The sequence below is a fragment of the Vulpes lagopus genome, chromosome 12, assembly GCF_018345385.1.
Source record: "Vulpes lagopus strain Blue_001 chromosome 12, ASM1834538v1, whole genome shotgun sequence".
In the NCBI taxonomy this organism is placed as follows: Eukaryota; Metazoa; Chordata; class Mammalia; order Carnivora; family Canidae; genus Vulpes; species Vulpes lagopus.
Window position 1 is genome coordinate 11,648,343 of NC_054835.1, and position 18,562 is coordinate 11,666,904.

An 18,562-nucleotide genomic window follows, 5' to 3' on the forward strand; every position below is an offset into this window, starting at 1 on the left:
TCTCCGCCTTCAGGCTGGCTTGTCATTTGGTTTCCCCAGTCCCAGAAGGTTCTAGGGAACTCATGTGACTTGTACTTCAGACCCACCTGGGTAACAGGTGCGTGATTTCCAGTGTGGAAACCCTGTAGCCCCGTGTCTGGTAGATGGCCAAGGGTCATCCAGAGCCCACTGACTGCCACCCGCCTAGACTCGGCCCCTGGCCTGGGTGGGAAGGGGAGTCCTCTGTGGGAATGGGAAGGGGCCCAGAGGCAGCTCACGGCCCCTTCCCCAGGTGATCCTTTGATCCTTCACAGAAGAGTATTTTTGTAATTTATTTTTTATTATATATATATTTTTATTGAAGTTCGATATGCCAACATATAGTATGATACCCAGTGCTCATCCTGTCAAGTGCCCCCCTCAGTGCCCATCACCCTAGAAAAGTATTTTGAATTAACTAAAAATGAGAACAAAATATATTAAAGTATGTGGATGCAGCACTTTGAAGGGAATTTATGGCATTGATTCTTATATTAGGCCACATAAACATGCTCAATTGAAAAATCCAAGCCTGAGAAAAATCCAAGTAACCAAGAGAACAATTTGAAACCAATATAAGCAAGAGGAAAGAAATAATGTAATAGCAAAAAACAATAACATATAAAACAGAAAACCTACAGAGAAAATCAAAAACAATTTTGATCTTTGAAAAGATCAGGAAAAAAATGAAAAGATCAGGAAAATGGATAAACGTCTAGCCAGATGAACCAGGAAAATCCAGGTCGTTGACATGTATCATGATTAGGAACAAAGAATGAGACAGCAGTACAGACCCTGTGGACACTAAAGGATATCAGAAAGGACGCCTGGATGGCTCAGTCGGTTAAGCATCCAACAACTGGTTTCTGCTCAGGTCACGATCTCAGGGTCATGGGTTCGAGCACGGCATTGGGCTCCAAGCTCAGTGGGGAGTCTGCTTGAGATTCTCTCTTTCCCTCTCCCACTGCCCCCTCCTCACTCATGTACACACACTCTCTCTCTCTCTCTCAAAAAAAAAGGGAGCATCTTGCATGACCTTATGAAAATAGTTCTGATAACTTGGACAAAATGCATAAATTCCTGGAAAGATAAAAAGTATCAAAGCTTATTAGAGAAGCAATGGATAACCAGAATCGATGTAGATCTATTGCAGAAATTGAATTTGTGGATGAAAATCTTCCCCCTATCCTGCCACCAAAATCTCAAACCCCAGTTGGCTTCCTTGTTAAATTCCATCAAACATTTAAGAAAGCAGCAACACAAATCTTGCAAAAACTCTTCTGGGAACTGCAAGCTGAGGGGTGGCCCCCCCCTCCCCAGCTCAGGTTGTGACACACACACTACCCCAATTCCAGCTGCCTGTGTGTCATTTATTAAATAAGACTTACTTTGAATTAAAATACCACCCTCATCTTCCATTACTTTTCAACACAAATTTCTTGCCACACTACTTTGCTCCCCTGACCTTTTGGGTTTTATTCCAATGACAATGTGAATCCTTCCCCACACACCCCCAACCCATCCCTTCTTCTTATGACTATGCATGGTAGGTAAGAGATTGGCCCCACCGGCCGCAGCCCCTTCCCTCCTTCCCTGCTGACAGATCTCCTTCTAAATGCAAAATCCTTCAAAGCCATTTTTCAAGTTCCATCTGTTTCAATTTGGACTCTGATAAGAGCACCAGTATTGTCACCAACACGAATATTATTACTAGGTTGATGCTATGATTTCTTTTTCCTGGGATGCCCCTGTGGCTCAGTGGTTGAGCATCTGCCCAGGGTCCTGGGGTCAAGCCCTGCATCGGGCTCCCTGCAGGGAGCCTGCTTCTCCCTCTGCCTGTGTCTCTGCCTGTGTGTGTGTCTTTCATGAATAAATAAATAAAATCTTTAAAAAATTTTATTTTTCGCTAGAATATAGTCCACAGAAGATCAAAGTATGAATAGGTGGAGCACTGTCACAGGGGCAAGACCCCAGGGTGGGTGTGTGCACAGCAAAGTGAACAGGGTGTGACCAGAAAGCACGGCATCTGACCAATATTGCTCGACGAGGCTTCTCCTTCCACCACTGTCTATGTTCCCTCTCATTGGAACTAACCACCTTTCATGATGGATCAATTGCCAGGTGGCATTAAAGCATGTCACCGGCCAAAAAAAAAAAAAAAATCAAAACTGAAATGGTCAGTTTTACAGAAGTTAGATTCATTCATTTCTGCTTGTTTATCATTTCATGGCTGGCTGCTTTTCGGTTTTTATTTCAGTTCACATCTAAAATACAGAAGATATGAACTGGTTCAAATCTTAAAATTGCATGAAATCTACACCCACCAATGTCTCCACCCGCGCTCTCATGTTCCTCCCCATAGGTTTCTAACTCAGCATCTGCTCATTCTTCCTGTGTGTCTTAGTCCATGTTTCTGCGCATTTGTGTATTTCCGTTCTTTCTTACACAGAAATTAGCACGTAACTGCACACCCTGGAAACTGCCCCCTATCCATTTAGAGAATTTACAGGAAGGAGTCTTAGCAGGACTTAGTCACCTACAGAGGAATCATTCTTCCTCTTTAATTATCTGAATATAGTTTGTTTGAAATTAGTTTGAGCTTCACACAGATGCTCTGCCATTGGAATCCAGGGGCGATGAGGTCATTCAGGGGCTCTGCATGGGTGCATAGGGTGTCCTGATGGGAAAGGCAGGGGGTGGGTGGGTGTGCGCCGCGACACTGGCCCACTGCCGGCCCCATGTGGCCCCCGTGTCGGGCAGGTGGCTCATGCTATACCTCTGTGACAACAGTAGGGGCACGGGTTGCCTGCCCCCCTGCACTGTCATGGGGATGACATGCCCACATGTATAGCAAGCACAGTCCCTCTGGCTGTGCAAGCACGCTGTTCGTGTTACGGACTTCTTCCGCTGCTCATCTGTCAGGGGTACGAGAATGTGAAGGCGTTGCCTGCCCCCCATGCTGAGAGCTGCTCATTCCTGACCACTGGTCCTGAAGGGCCTGTCTGCCCCCTTCTGAGGCCGGCGGTGGGGCTAGAGGGCGGGCGGGAGGCTCTGCACTTATGTGTCCTCTGCCTCGGTGAGGGGCCTGACCGCTTTTTCTCTAGTCTTCTTGGATTTGTTTTGGACGCATTCATTTGCTGTGAAAATCATCCACTTGAGGTTTTTAAGTATATGAGATTAGAGCCAAACAACTGAATCCCTTATGATTCTTTAAATTAAATTTCTTTCCATCTGTGGTCATTGATATTTCTGGAAATTTGTGGGGATTTTTTTTCCAGCAGTTTCTGATAGGTGAGCTAAGTCTGTCCAGCCTCACCCCCACCCTTGCCTTAGGGGCAGAGGCACCTTATTTTCCTTATTTTAATGCTTTTTTTCTAACCTGATTTTATTATGGATTCATTTATTTTAGTTTCTCTTAGCTAACTAATTTAAGGATTCAGGACTATGAGTTTTCCTCCTAGTTCACTGATAATATTTTACAATTTTGCTCAAGTGGATTCTCCTGTTTTGTGCATGAGAAACTTGAGGAAGTTTCTCCCCAGGAACTGGTCCCTCCTGGAGCACACCCCCCACGCACCCTGAGCCCTGACGCCTCCCAACAACACACATCACAGAGGGGAGGTCATGCGGCTTTATTTAGAGTCCTCAGAGAGCAGGGTCCCAGCCTGAGCACACAGACCCAGGAAATTGGAGGGGGACCATCTAGCAGGTCGTTGGCTTCCTCTTCGAAAGGACAAGGAAATTTCTGCCCCAGGAGATGGGTCAGGTGGAGCTCACTAGACTAGAGGAGGCATTGCTCTGTGGGGGGAGGAGAGTGGAGGGGGGGTCACAGGTCGCCAGGACAGACCCTGGCCCAGAGGGGGCAGAGATGGGGTGGGGAGGGGGACCCCCCTCAGGGGCTGTGACCTGCTCCACCCCATCCAGGGAGGCCTGGGGGATGGGGAGGCCAGTGCTCATGGCTGTCTGGTGGGTGAGCCACACACAGAGTGAAAGCAGGGGTGTGAGGTATGGGGTGTGGGGTGTGGGGTGTGGGGTGCTCACCTTCCACCTGGGTGGGGTTCAAGAGCTGCATGTGCACGGGCAGAGTCTTGAGGGCTCTGTTGAATTTCCCTATGACCTCGTTGTCAACCTCCAGGGTCCTGGCTGTGGGGGGGTGGGGGTTGCAGTCAGTCTTGGGCTCCGGGGTCCCTGTCCCCTCCCCCTCAATCTAGGGCAGTGCGGGGGGTCTGCGTGGACAAGGGAGGAGACGGATTGCCGCCGCGGGCTACCAGGGGTCACCCAGCATAGCTGGTGTGCTGACAGGAACACGTGTATATGACCCCACAGGAAATGCTTCTCTCAGGCAAACCAGGACTGCCTCAGCCTTGTGCCACCAGATTCTACTGGCTTCCATTTCAGGGGAGAACATGACAGTTTCAGTGGTGCTTTTGTCGAACATGACCATCCACCAAAGCTTCGAATTAGTAGTCATCTTTTGATGAGGCCAGTAACACTAAGCCAGCCCTCAATCCTGCAACCAGCCTCCTGGCCCCCTTATCTTGGATTTCTCAGGCAATCTGGGGACTTAGCCACCACTGGGGTAAAATGTGGCATCTCCAGGCCCTAAGGCCAGCAGGATGCTGCTGTGTCTGCTCCCCGGGGCCCAAGGGACCGGCCAGGGGTGCTCAGCCTTGCACTCAGGGTGACCTCGCACATCGTCAGCACATACCCAGGCACTGACACATGAGGCTCTGCTGGGGGGTGTCCATGTTCTCCATGCAGAAGAACAGGTAGTTGTCATAGTCCGTGTCCAGCAGGAAGATCTGGTTCTCCTCCACATCTGGGGGCACAGGAGCCTGGGTGAAGATGGTGTCCTGTCTGGCAGGAGGGTCCCTCCCGTGTGCAGGTGCAGTGGCCCCAGGCACCGGCATGGCCAGGGGCAGCAGGAAAAGGGAGGGAGAGGAGAGGCAGAGTGGTACAGTATGAAGCACCTGCTCAAGGTGAGAGGTGTGTGGCCAGCCAGGATTGTGGTGGGTCAGAAGGGTGGAACAGAAGAGCAGAGCCCCCACCCTGGGGGGTGCAGGAGCTGGAGGGTAGGGAGAGATGGAGGGGAAGCAGGGATGCAGGGAGGCAGAGGAAGGAGAGGGAGGAAGGAGAGAGAGGAAGGACAGGGAGGAAGGGCAGGGAGGAAGACATAGGCCCCAGGGAAAAGAGGAGGCTCAGGGTGGCCCAAAGCAAGTCTCATGTATAAGGAACAACTAGAATTTGTAGGGGGAACACCTATGAGAAATCTCTGTGTCTCCTTTGTTTAAAGTTTACCACTAAGTTCTCCGTTTGTGTTTTTTTTATTTTTTTTTTTTATTTATTTTTTTTTATTTATGATAGTCACAGAGAGAGAGAGAGAGGCAGAGACACAGGCAGAGGGAGAAGCAGGCTCCATGCACCGGGAGCCCGATGTGGGATTCGATCCCGGGTCTCCAGGATCGCGCCCTGGGCCAAAGGCAGGCGCCAAACCGCTGCGCCACCCAGGGATCCCTGTGTTTTTTTTATAATTTACAAAACCCCTCAAATGTTACAGTTTGTGGCAGAGGATTCAGTAGAAGATTCTCTGTGCCCCCCGCCCCACCCTTGCCCCAGCCCGGCAGAGTCCAGGAGCTCAGTGTAAGGGGCGGTGGCAGCTGTCCATTGAGCACAGGAGGCCACCCCACTCCACATGAGGCTGGTGACCCAGGGCTTGGGCAGAGCACCCCCCGAGTCAGAGCAGGCAGCCCCGAGCACCCCCCACCTCCCCCACCCCGACACTGGCAGGGACAGCAGCCTCCGGGCAGCTGGGGCTGGGGCTGCAGCTCAGAGTCAATGTGAGTCGACACTCACCGTCGATGCTGAACCTGGTTGCAAGTTCCGTTTTCTCTGCAAAGACCTTCTTCTCAACACACCTGTTGTCCTCCCTGAAAGGCGGTGACAGCATAATGGGGGGATGCTGAATTTGAGTGGTCCCCGCTACAGTCCCTCAGGGCAGACAGGGCTCACGGCAGGACCCACCTGGGCCGCAGGGCCCCAGCCCCATGGCTGACCAGCCTCCACACAGGCCTCTCTGTGTCCTGACCTGGGTCCCCTGTGTGGTTGGCCTATTGGCTCAGAGCCCTGGGCAGGGGCCCCAAGGGCACCAGGAACCACCCACACAGAGCCGCTCCCATTTGGACCCTGGGGAAGCGTTTGTCTATTGAATTCTTGAGGTTTCTCTATTGATTCACATGAGCTCTTTATATGTTAGGGAAATTAGATATTATATGTGTTATCAGTTAAAAATACTTTTCCTCAGTTTATCATTTCTCTTCTTATTCAACTTGTGGTATCATCCCAATTTGTTTCCTCTAAAACTCACCAGTGTTTCCTTTCCTGGCTTCTGACCACCGTTGCAGGATTTGGGTCACCCTTTAGAAAGTCCTCTTATGTTCTGAAATTGAATTCCTGGATTTTCACTGTTTCATTGTTTCCATTGTTCAATCTTTTGCTCCATCAGGACTTCATTTGCTTTAATTCATGAGTTCGGACTCAAATTGTATTTTCCAAATGTCCACCCCCTTCTCCCAAGACCATTTATTAACTACTGAGTTTTCCCACATTCCTGATTCTCATGTGTACTTGGTTCTGTTTAGAGACATTCTCTCCATTCTACTGGGCTGCCTGTGTGCCAGAACCCCAATGGTTTTGTTTTGTTTGTTTTGTCTTTGAAGTACAGTCGGCCCACACTGTCACACTCAGTTCAGGTGTATAACATAGTGATTCAGCATCTCTACATGTTATGCTGTGCTCACCACAAGTGTGGCCACCACCTGTTATCATACCTGTACTGCAGTATCACTATGTTCCCTGTGTTGCACCTGTCATCCTCGTGACCTACTTATTCCATAACAGGAAGCCTGGACCTCCCATTCCCCTTCACCCATTTTGTACATCTCCCTTCCTTTGGCAACCACTTACTTTGTCCTCTGTATTTATGGGTCTGTTTCTGCTTTATGTTTATTTGTTGTTTTTTAGATTCCACCTATAAATGAAATCATATGGTATTTGTCTTTCTCTGCTTGATTTACTTCACTTAGCAGAATACCATCTAGATCCATACATGTTGTCACAAATGGCAAGATCTCATCTTTATGGAATGTTCCAGCCCCTTTTATGACATGCATTTCCTTCGTTTGTGTCCTTTGTTGGGTCCTCAGGAGTGTAATTCTTTTTTCACATTGAGCTTGTATAATTTTTGTTAAATTTATTATTAAAAATAATTTTGAATTTTATCAAAGCCTTGATAGTTATCATCGGAAATGATCACATAATTTTTCTCTTGTGACCTATTACTACGATGAATTTTATCAATAAATTTACTCATATGAATTATGTTCATGATCCTGGAATGAAGGTTTTATGTATTGCCCTCTAAAAGCGTTACTGTGTTCTGTTTGATAATATTTTAGTTAGCAATTTTACACTGATCTTCAAAAGTGAAATCAATTTGTACATTTCTTGGTAGGTTCCGAAAACAGAGTCTTAACTTCATAAAAATGACTTGGAATTTTTTTTTTTTTTTTTTTTTTTTTTTAGCATTCAAATTAACTGTCCCTTGAAGGTGTGCTAGATTTTCCCTTTAAAACTATTTGGAACTGGTATTTTAGGGGGAAATAAATGCCTCCTAAATAACTTATTCTTCATTTTTCCAGTTTTTTTTCTAGGAAATTAGTCCATTAATACTTGATAGCTCTCTCACTACCAGATTGGGTAGCTTATATTTTTCTAGAAACTGTCTATTTCATCCAAATTTTTTGTTTATTCCATGAGGTAAAGTAAATGTTTCCCTTCTATTGGTTCTTTACTTTCTTCTCCTTTTGTGATTATTTTCCCAGTAGCATTGATTATTTGATGTATATCCTCTTTTTCCCTTTTTTCTTGATGTGGGCATTGAGGGCTCCCTATTTTATTGGTATTTCTCAAGAAAACACCACTTGACCAAATATACAATTTTTCTATTCCCTGGTTCAGTAACTTCTGCTTTTATACTTGCAGTTTCCTCCTTATCCTTTTTTATGGTTATATTGTTTTCCCCCTAGTTTTTGCGGCTAATTAATTCATTTCCATTCTTTTTACTTATTAAAATTGTCATTAGGACAACAGATTTTCCTCTCAGTGCTCCTTTACCTGGATCTCTCAGAATCTGATGTGCTGTGTGTTCATTTTCATTTTCTAAATATTCTGCAACTTCCTCTTTCATTCAAGAGTTGCCCCCACAATTTCCATGTTTTTGCAGTAAAAAGAATGATGGGCTGGTCTAGCACATAAAGAGGGTAAAATCCAATTCTGATCATCCTAAAACATGAGTTGAAGTGTCAAAAAGTGTCTGCCCGGGTTTGTGGTCTAGGCCAAGTGTTTCTGGGTAGGTGGAGGGAGCCTGAGGAATAACGGGTCCAAGTTCAGGATTCTGAGTCCTACTGACTCTTTCCTTGTAAATATTTATCAGCACCGCCTTGGAGCCCTAACACTGAATAGTGTTCACCTCTTTCCTGTCCCACCCAGTTAGTTATCAGATCCTGCTGTCACTTGGGTTATTGGGAAGTCCCAGATGGAGCCAAAAATTGAGCCAGTGGGACACAAAGATCTATTGTGAGGAAGTGCCTGAGGACTCTGCAGAATCTGGCAGGTGTTGGGCTCACCCTGGGTTCAGGAAGATGGCCCAATACCAGGTCGATGAGGGCCCTGGGAGTTGGAAGCCATGTTCTGTTCCAGAACCAGTTTCCAGCTGACCTCAACAGCCCTTGATTCAAGGCCAGCCTTGATTACTAACTGTGTGTAAATATAGGTCAGGGACTTGGCACATCCTACCTTATTCCTGATATCTGCACAGGAAACTGATTGGGAGAGGTCAAAAGTGACAACGGACATGAAAGCACCTTGGAACGTAGGAGGGATTGTGAGAATGAGAAACTAAATGGCCTATCCAATATGAGTTAAAGAAGCCATTCATCCATCCATCCATCTAGCTAACCAACCATCCACCATCCATCATCCATCATTCCTCTTCTCAAACACCAATTGTGGTGCTGTGTGCCCTGTTTTTACAATCTTTGCTATCTCAACACTGCCTAAGTAGAGCCCCTTGAACAGTCAACTCTGGGATGAATGCTGCAGAGGTTTACTACATGGAGTATAGGTAACTTTCAAAATGCAAAAACAATTGTTTCTGCTACACAACTATGGATCAAATGACATTGTTGGTGATGTAACAACGTGTGTCAAGTAGAGCTGACAGATTCAGCTGATAAAGAAACAATGACTCCTTTTTAGATTCAGAAATTGTATTATTTACATGGACAGCAAAGCAGGATAAGCAAGGGTATCACCCCCCATGTCCCTTGTTTTACAGGATAACACCATATCCAGAAGGATCTGGATACAGCAATGCAACAATAGTGGCGGGAAGCCCTGTTGTTGAGAAGTCCCTTCTAGACAAAGCTAAGTAGCTTTGTCCTGAGAGGCAGAAGCCTCCTACTGCATCAGAACCTGGGAGGAGCTGAGACTCTCTGTGGCAGCCTCCTAGGAAGATGTGGAAATGCTCTCATAGCAGTTCTCCTAGGCCCCCCAGGGTCTGTGTTCCAGAAGAATCACAAGGCATCTATCAGGGCTCATATTTAGTATGGTGTAAATCTGCCTATATGAACATGTGCAAGGTGGCAACGATGCCACCGGGAAACCAGGCCCTGACAGTATGGGCCCCAAATACTTGGGAAAGCTCCTCTGAGAAAGGGGTCCCTAAACTTGTCTTGAACATGGAGGATGGGTTTGCCAGCTGGCATGCTGCAGAAAGGCCTTCTGTGGGAAGGTTTACAGCTCTGCTGGCCTCAGAGGCAGGGGAGTGGGAGCATCAGGGGGGATTCCGGAACTGTAGGTATGGACTTGGAGCAAAATTCAAAGCTAAGGCAGCTTGAATTTGCAAGAGCTTAGCCCCTAGATAGGCAGCTAGTGAGTCAGCATCTATAAATCTTGAGAGAGCAAGAGATTTCTGGACAACCCCACAGGATGCGAGCCCCGCTGGGGAAACCTTAACCCGGCTTGAATCAGAATCAGAGGTGGGGAGAAGTAGCCAGTCAATAGACCTCAATCCCCAAACTCAGAGGTTCTGCCTTAGGTCTTGAAGGAGGCCAGGTACACACCCTCTCTGTGATTGTGATGCACATTCTGTTTAGAACACTTCCCAGCAAGGAGAGTATCTGTCTTTATTTGTTTGTGTTTTTGGTATCAGAGCAACATGATCCCATTGACACGTAGGACTTTTCCCTCTGTGGTGTGCCTGGAACAGGGCGAGGCCGAAGGTGGGGAGGCCATGTAAGGGGCAAGCCCAACAGCACATTTACTAAAGAAACATGAAGTTGAGGAATAGGGAACTGGCAGTGAGAACAGAACAGAGGACGTGGACAATTTACAGGTGAAACACAAAGATCAAGTGGAGGAAGATGGAAAATCCAGGGATGACTCTCAGGGCCCCTCCCTGAGATGAAGGAAGGGTCGGGTCTCTGGAAAGGAACCAGTTCAGAGGTGCTTTGGGTGGGAGCTGGGGGGGTTTCCAGGTGCTGGTGCCTACTGGGGAGTTGACCTGGAATTCAGGAGATTCATAACCGAAAAGTGAAACCTAGAGGTCAAGAGAGGGCAGCCAAGACCCTGGGGAAGAGATGAGACCCCTCAGCAGCAACAGAGCACAAAGGACGAGCACTCTGGGCATGGGGAGAGATATGGGGGGTCTCTGGAGGAGGAAACAGCCCAAATGAGAAGAACCCCAAAGTTGGAAGATGTGTTTCCAAAGGAGAAAGGACAGGTCAACAGGCCGCACTGGTGGAGTGCCCACCAGGGGACAATCGCTGGAGACCACCTTTGAGTCTGCAGGGTGCCAGGCTGGGTGGAAACCACACCGGGTGGTGGTGAGGCTGATGGGTGGGGCTCCATCGTCACCCCAACCCTGGGCCATGCGATGCAGGGAAGAAAGAGCCAGCAAGGGTGAGGGTGGGCGGACGCCAGGGGTGGGTCTCCTTCTTTGTCGTTCTAAGTGTTTCACCCCCACGTCCTGACGACATCCTCCTTTTGAGGGGAAGCTGTTGGAACAGACTCCAAGAGGGACACAGGGGACATTTTGTTGATGATAAGCCAGCACCACCGCCCACCCGGTGAGGTCCTGTGGCCATCGTGGCAGCGGGCAGGAGGGAAACGGGCCTACTCCAGGCCAGTTCAGAGCAGAGACAAATGGGAGGCCAGGCGACAGGAGGAGCAGGGCTCCCCCAACTGTGCTGCTGGCCTCCTGGCCGCAGGCTGAGCCTACTGTCTGTGATGGACACAGGGCGCCCCTCTCCTCCTGTCCACCCCACCGAGCCTGGGGATGGCCACACATGCAACCTTCAGCCACCTGGGGCCAGTTTCCACAATTGGACAGCAGGCAGCACTACCTCATGCCCATCATGCCAGCCGTGCTCGGAGCCCCAAGTGGACACTAGCCATAGCCCCTCCCCTGCACTCGTATGGGGTCCGCCCCAGAGGCGGCCCGACGGTGCCAGGCAAGTTCCCCTCCGCAGGCAGAGCAGGCACAGTCCTGCTGGCTCAGTGAGGCTGGTCAGATTGCCCACGACCACCTGCCAAGGGTCCCAGCCTGTGTCCCTCAGGAACTTCGTTTCTTCCGTCAGGCTCGTGTGTTGAAGGAGCATGTGAGGCATCGCTCCTGGGTTTTCACTTGGCAAGGGCAATGCATCACGGCTAATATAAAATTCCATTCTTGTCAAGATTCTGTGACTTTTAGAAATTCATGGAATTATTAGAGCAAGACGTAAGGTCTGCACATGCCAAGTCCACCCAGGCCACGGTCACAATCCTCAGGCAGGGACCGTCACTCCTCCCTTCCTGAGGACCCCCTTGTCGGGGGTGCCGGCATCCTCAGCCCCTGGGCCTGTGGGTCGTCTAACACCGCTGGACATGAGGGCCTTCATTTTCCTGTCTGGCCAACGGGCTCCCGACCCGGGTCAGAAGCGGAAACTGCATTACAGCCAGGTGCTCACAAAATTTCAACAGAGCAACTGGCACTGGGATCATGTGAGGACAGTATTAATGCCCACTGGGGACAGTTTGTGAACACTGAGGAGTACCGGGAAGGTACGGATCAGACGCGGCCAGTCAGCAGCAAATTAGCCGGGTTCTTTCTCTCCTCTTCTTCCTCTAAATCCTGTATGACTCTCTCACTTCCCTCCCTCATCAAAGCCCCTGGCTCCCCCTGCACGAGCAGACACTCCCTGGCCCCTCTGGAGCCTGTGCTCTCCGCCTGCAATCTGAGACCCCAAAATAAAGGTCTGTGTTCTTTTTGGTTTGGGCTCCTGAGTGACAGGCCTGGGCTGGGTCCCAGGTCCCAGGTCCCAGGTGCCAGCCCCTGGCCCACCCACTGCACCCCCATGTCCACCTGCCCACCCCGGAGCCGGTCAGCTTGCTGGCCATGCACTCAGAGGCCGATGACCCAGGGCCTGGATGGCCAGGCAGGCGCAAGGAGGGGGTCCTCCTGGAGCACAGCAGAGCACGTAGCTGCGTCCAGCCCAAGGGCGCATATGCTCGGGATAGCTGTGTGAACTGCACACACACAGGGGGGACCAGGAGTATGAGAGTCTGTCCCTTGTGCAGGACACATGGCCACCATGTGGCAGGGCACATCGCTCACAGACTCCGGGGCTAGCAGGGGGCTCTGAGGCCACTGGCTGAGCCCGGGGCCCACCCTCCAGATGCAGCTGTGCCCAGTGCTGACTGACCTGTTGCCCAAGATTGCGACCCCGGAAGTGATCCCAACGCTGGCCAGCCTAGGGCCAGACCCTCTTCTCTGGGACCTGCCAGGAGCAATCCAGGCCCCGGGGACACAGGGATCTTCCTGCTTGGACGCAGTGGGAGGTCAGTGACACTGTCACAGAGAGAGGGTTCATGCTCTCCTGGAAGAGAATGTCCTCGTGACCCTGGGGATGAGACCGGGGGATTCTGGGAACCACATGTGGGGGGGGGGGCTAGACAGTGCTGGCCCGCAGGCCCCCACCCCTACATAAGGACCCGAGCCTGCTGCCTGGCCTCGCTCACTCCCGGGAGCTCAGCGCAACCACAGCGGCAGCCATGAGGAGCCTCCTGCTTGCCCTGGCCCTCGTGTGTGGCATCCAGGCCACCATCGTCCCCCAGACCATGGAGGACTTGGATATAAGACAGGTACAGGGGTGTGTGGGGGCGTGCTGGGGGCTGGGGCCAAGGGTGGCTGTGGGAGGGCAGGAGGACCTGACTGCAGAGATCTAAGGGGAGGCATAGAGCTGGGGCACATCTTTGTCCCCCTGAATGCTGGCTCCAGCCACCCCCGTGTTTCCCCCTGGCTCCTGGGGTGGTCACCTTGGACACCCCAAATGGAAGCTTACTCAGTGTAGCACTGGGGTGGAAAGGGCCATTGTTCTAAACATGTAAGAACCCCCATGCGGGCATTGGCACATGGCTGGTGATCCTCAAGTGTGCCCTGAGTCCTGACGCCCATATTTGCTGTGCCACCTGAGAAACATGTGTAGGAGACCATCCAGTGGCCTGGGGTGAGAGGGGGAGCCACTGTGGGGGCAGGAAGGAGCCTGGGGACAGCTCACGGCCCCTTCCCCAGGTGGCTGGGACGTGGCACTCCATGGCCATGGCGGCCAGTGATATCTCCCTGCTGGATGCTGAGACCGCCCCTCTGAGAGTGTACATCCAGGAGCTGAGGCCCACCCCCCAGGACAACCTGGAGATTGTTCTGCACAAACAGTGAGCGTGCAAACCCCCCTCCCAGGCTGGGGGCCACCAAGAGCCTGGCTCCTGGGTGGGCAAGTGGGCAGGCAGGTGGACGGACAGGTGGATGGGCAGGTGGATGGGCAGGTGGAAGGGCAGGGCAGGGTCTCTATGGGAGCGGCTCTGTGTGGGTGGTTCCTGGTGCCCTTGGAGCCCCTGCCCAGGATTCTGGGTCAATAGGCCAACCACACAGAGGGACCCCAGGTCAGGGAGGCCCCTGTGGAGGCTGGTCAGCTGTGGGGGTGAGGCCCTGGGGGCCCAGGCAGGTCCTGCCGTGAACTCTGTCTGCCCCTGGAGTGGCGGTGGGAGCTCAAGGAATTCTGAGTGCGACCCACAATGAGGTCCTTGGCAGAGCTGTAACCCAGCCCCTCACAGACGGGTCAGTTTGGGCTGACACATGTCTACGGCCACTGGGCAGGTTTCCCAGCTGGCTCCGTCTACCCCATTGTCCACCTGCCCGAGCCACCCACTCAGAGCCACGGGGCCACTCACATTCAGGCCAACACCTCAGGCATTGCTCCAAGCCGGCCTAGGGCCAGACAGGGCTAGGTGGCCTCTTGTCCCTACCCTGGGGTTCATGGATGACACTGCCACTCTGGCTTTTCAGGGAAAACCATGCATGTGTCAAGAGGACCATCATGGCCCAGAAGACTGAGGACCCAGCCGTGTTTATGGTCGACTGTAAGTGTTCCCACACCATGCCTGTGGGGCCACCCTCCGGTCAGCACCCCCCAGGCGGCCCTGGACAAGCAGTGACCCCTCCCACGTTCGGCCCACTCGGGGCCTGCTCTGAGTCCTTGCCACATCTTGGCAGCAGGGAAGAGACAGGACCTGCTTCTCCTATGCCAATGCCACAAAGGGCACTCCTGGGGGTGAGGAGACCTGGGGATCTCACTCCCTCTGGAGCCCAGTTTCCTCCTGGCCCCTTCACCCCCTGCTTGGCATCTGGCTGGCCATGACATCCATGTTGCTATGCAGGTGTAGGTCAGTGAGGGTGTAGGTCTGAGGGCAGGCAGCCGGAGGCTTCTCCTTGGAAATGTCCACAGAAACCAGACCTGTGGGCAAACACACTGTGGATTTGCCTCTTGGTCCTGGAACCCACTTCTGGAACGTTCTGGGCCTTACCCCTGCACCTCTGGCCTTTCTGTACGGCACCAGCACTGCACGCTGGGCCTAGCAGCCTCCTGCCCTGCCTCGGTCTCATCCAGTACAGGCCCCCGGCCCTCCCTATGGATTGCAGCCCGCCCCTACCACCAGGGCCCACCTGCCCTCCCCCAAGTCTGTGGGGCCTGCAGCCTCTGACACTGTGTCACACTGTCTTCCTCTGAGAGGCAGTGTGCATGGTGGGTGGGTGCGGTCTCATCCCCAGAATGGCCTGGCCACCAGGGGCAGCCACTAACCACCCCCAGCCCTGGCCCATACCGCCCCTTCCACACCTAAGAGCGGGTTCATCTGCAGGGCCTCAGGTCTACCTGAAAAGGTGGTGGGAGTCTCCAAAGAGCTGGACAGGGTGTGGCGGGGGCCCCCACAGACTGGGGACCCCACACGCTCCCCCTGGCTCACTGCCTCTGAAGAACGGAGGCATTACAGCCCTACCTGGTGCAGTGACTGTTGCTTTCTGTCTTCTGCTTGTTGCTGTCCACATAGAAACCCCAGCTCCAGTGGGCACCGGTCCTGGAGCATCTTGTCATTGCTCACAGGACCCACTGGCACCTGTTCTAGCAAGGGGGGGTGGTCACCTGGGTCTGAGTGCCTGGGTGTGTGGACAAATAGCCGGATGAATGAACGGCACAGCCAGACATGGGGAACCTGCCTGTTCTCAAGCAGGGCAGTATCTCCGTGAAGGGCCTCCCTGGAGTGCAGGCATTTGAAAGAACCATTTACGGTCTTGGCGCAGGTGCAGACGGTGCTGGTCTCAGCAGCCAGAGCTCCCCCAGCGCCCCCATGGGGGTCAAACCCTGGTCCCTCTGCAGCTCGGGGCTCGTGGCAGCAGCCGTGGAAATGAGGGGCGGGGGGGTCCACTTGGCGGCGGGGAAGTGGCCTGAGGCTGTGAGGGAGGTCAGAGGACCCGCAGATTTCAGGGCTCTGTTCCTGCCTCTCTTCCAGACCAAGGGGAAAGGAAGATTTCCATGCTGGACACAGACTACACTCACTACATGTTCTTTTGCGTGGAGGCCCCACTGCCCACCACCCAGAGCGGCGTGATGTGCCAGTACCTGGGTACGTGGCAGAGTGGTGCAGGGGTGCCTGCGAGCACCCCCATCCCCGGCCCTGGTCTCCGTGGGTTGTGTTAGGTCATCAGGGGGATCCGGTGTGGGTGACTCTGGGTGAAGGGATGGGCTGGGGCAAAGCGGGGACAGGCCAAGGCAGTGCTAATGGTAAAGACCACGGGTTTGTCTACGGTGGAGTGGCCGCGCTTAACACAGGGTGGACGGGTCAATGTGGATCCAAAAATAGGGAAGAAGTAGATTTTTAAGGATTTTAAAAATGTTCAGATATGAAAGCAACTTAGAAGGGTGACATTCAGGTGTCAGACAGAAGTGCATTACAGCTCCCAGGGGACCACAAGCTGGGGTAGCAGAGGCTTCCGGGCCACACATCATCAGCCTCCTGGGCCAGGACCCCCTGCAGCCCAGGGTGGCGAGCCGTCTCCTCCTGTGTCCACGCAGACCCCCTGCGCTGTGCTGGGAGGAGGTGGAGGGGACAGGGACCTGGAGGTGGGTGGACTGAGCCCCGGAGGCCTCCCTGGTAGGTGACCTCAGGATGCCAGTGTGTCCCTCCCACATTCAATTCTTGGGTGAGGTCCTGGGCACCCCAAGGAAGTCCACAAAGCCCTGCGGCCCCGGGACTAACCCACTGCCCCTCCCCCCCAGCCAGGACCCTGGAGGTTGACAACGAGGTAATGGAGAAATTCAACAGAGCCCTCAAGACTCTGCCCGTGCACATGCAGCTCTTGAACCCCACCCAGGCAGAAGGTGAGCCACACCTCACACCCCTGCTTTCACTCTGCGTGTGGTTCACCTGCCAGACAGCCATGAGCACTGGCCCCCCATCCCCAGGCCTCCCTGGACGGGGTGGAGCAGGAGGTCACTGCCCCTGAGGCGGGGTCCGCCTCCCCACCCCATCCCCACACCCTCTGGGCCCGTAGCTGTCCTGGTGACCTGTGACCCCCCCACCGCTCTCCTCCCCACACAGAGCAGTGCCGTGTCTAGTGAGCTCCCACCTGACCCGTCTCCTGGGTAAGGTAAGAGCCCTGTCCCCGCCCACCCAGCCTGGGTATGTGCACGGGTTGGGGGCATCCCAAGGGATCCCGGTTCCCCTCCATTTGGCCCTGGCTCCTCTGAGGGAATGGCTGGAACCTGGCATCCCTCCCGGTGACTGCAGGGGCCAGGCTGGCCGCATGCCCACTCTCTCTCTCTCCAGTGGTCTCTCTGGGGTGTCCTTCCCATGTCCCCGTCAAGCTCCCACGTGATGTCCCCATGGCCTCTCCTGGGCGAGGGTGGGGCAAACATGGGGGCTGGCATGGGTTGACCAGTCTGCAGCCTGAGGCGGACAGGCCAGGCCCCACCCTCAGGGTCCGATAGGCTCCCCAGGAATCACAGGGGAGCCCCCGTCTGTTTCAGGGCCCAGAGGCGACATCACCCCTTCTGTCCCCCATCAGAGGAATCAGGGGGGATGGAGCCCCAGGTCCTGCCAGTCCTGCCCTCCCAGTCCCCAGGCTCCTCGGAGCTCCAGCCTGGGTCCCCTGCCCTGAGCCTCTCCTCCTCCAGCAATAAAGAGATAAACCAGAGCAGTCTGCCTGGGTCTTTCCTGGTCAAGGTGTGGGGGGTGCATGGGGTAGGGGGTGCGGGGCAGGGGTGAGCAGGACTTGTGGGGCAGGGGGTGGGGTGACACACAGGGTGGGGGGAAGGTGCGTGGCTTGGGAAGAGGGTGACACACAGGGAGGGGGACAGCAGTGTCAGCATGGGTCCCAGCAGGACCTTTATCACTCCCCACCCCAGTGTCAGTCTCCCATTGCCGCGCGTGTGGCATTCCTCTCGTCCCGGGACCGTGGAAGCCCTAAGTGCGGACAGGGACAGGGCGATTCACCTGGAGAATCATGACTTTTCAATTCTGCTTCTTGAAAAAGACGTGTCTTGGAGGCCATCCTGAGGGTTGGGGGGCGGGAGCCCCAGGGCGGGAGGGGGCACAGCATGTGCTGCAGAGGGACAGATGCACATGTGCCAACATCACACGGCAGCCGCCTCATCCCCATCCCCATCCTGTGAGGACCCCGGGCCCCCACCACGGGAGCCACTGTGGAGGTGACCCGCTGCACATCCCTGATGTGCACTCCCGAGCCCTGGCCTGAGTGGGGGCCTTCTGTCCATCCCCACTGGGTCCCTGGGAGGCAGAGCTCTCCATCCTCGCCGAGGGAGGGGGCATGAGCCGGTCAGAGACAGAGCTGGACATGACCCAGGCCCCTCAGCTGCAGCCCAGCTCTGAACCTGAACAAAATCCCTTCTGAGGGAAACACAGCAGGTTCTAGCTTCCGAGACACAGGCAGTGGGATTCCCACAGGGTGGGTGGGAAAGGAGCTCATCTGGGTGAGAGCCGGTGTCCCCGTCGCAATGCTCGTAGGGGCCATGTGGCAGGGAGGCCTCCGCGCTGAGATCAAGAACACGGGCGGCAGGCTGGCCTTCCTGGCGCCCTGCTGTCACCGGTTTGTGGG

At 53.5% G+C, this 18,562-nt stretch overlaps 2 protein-coding genes across 2 annotated transcripts; one reads left to right on the top strand and one right to left on the bottom strand.

Annotated features, from left to right (window-relative positions):
• Positions 1-3,799: 3,799 nt before the first annotated feature.
• LOC121473176 (beta-lactoglobulin-2-like) lies at positions 3,800-5,965 on the bottom strand. Its single transcript, XM_041725215.1, has 4 exons — positions 5,872-5,965; positions 4,727-4,837; positions 4,060-4,161; positions 3,800-3,816 (listed from the first exon to the last, which is right to left on the bottom strand). Exons 1-4 carry the CDS (start codon positions 5,963-5,965, stop codon positions 3,800-3,802), a joined length of 324 nt encoding a protein of 107 aa, XP_041581149.1.
• Positions 5,966-13,167: 7,202 nt separating this feature from the next.
• Positions 13,168-17,554, top strand: LOC121474230 (beta-lactoglobulin-2-like). Its single transcript, XM_041727162.1, has 7 exons — positions 13,168-13,257; positions 13,688-13,827; positions 14,459-14,532; positions 15,958-16,071; positions 16,725-16,826; positions 17,047-17,095; positions 17,475-17,554. The coding sequence occupies exons 1-6, from the start codon at positions 13,168-13,170 to the stop codon at positions 17,061-17,063; spliced, it is 537 nt and encodes a 178-aa protein (XP_041583096.1). The 3' UTR covers positions 17,064-17,095; positions 17,475-17,554.
• The last annotated feature ends 1,008 nt before the right edge of the window (positions 17,555-18,562 follow it).

What these genes read in the sequence shown, in the direction of transcription:
- LOC121473176 (XM_041725215.1), bottom strand. Translation starts at nt 5,965, where the DNA reads ATGCTGTCACCGCCTTTCAGGGAGGACAACAGGTGTGTTGAGAAGAAG. An exon ending in AACCAGGTTCAGCATCGACG is followed by an intron (nt 4,838 to 5,871) that starts GTGAGTGTCGAC and finishes CTGTGCCCCCAG; the next exon opens with ATGTGGAGGAGAACCAGATC. An exon ending in CCTCATGTGTCAGTGCCTGG is followed by an intron (nt 4,162 to 4,726) that starts GTATGTGCTGAC and finishes ACCCCCCCACAG; the next exon opens with CCAGGACCCTGGAGGTTGAC.
- LOC121474230 (XM_041727162.1), top strand. Translation starts at nt 13,168, where the DNA reads ATGAGGAGCCTCCTGCTTGCCCTGGCCCTCGTGTGTGGCATCCAGGCC. An exon ending in AGGACTTGGATATAAGACAG is followed by an intron (nt 13,258 to 13,687) that starts GTACAGGGGTGT and finishes CCCCTTCCCCAG; the next exon opens with GTGGCTGGGACGTGGCACTC. An exon ending in GAGATTGTTCTGCACAAACA is followed by an intron (nt 13,828 to 14,458) that starts GTGAGCGTGCAA and finishes CTGGCTTTTCAG; the next exon opens with GGAAAACCATGCATGTGTCA.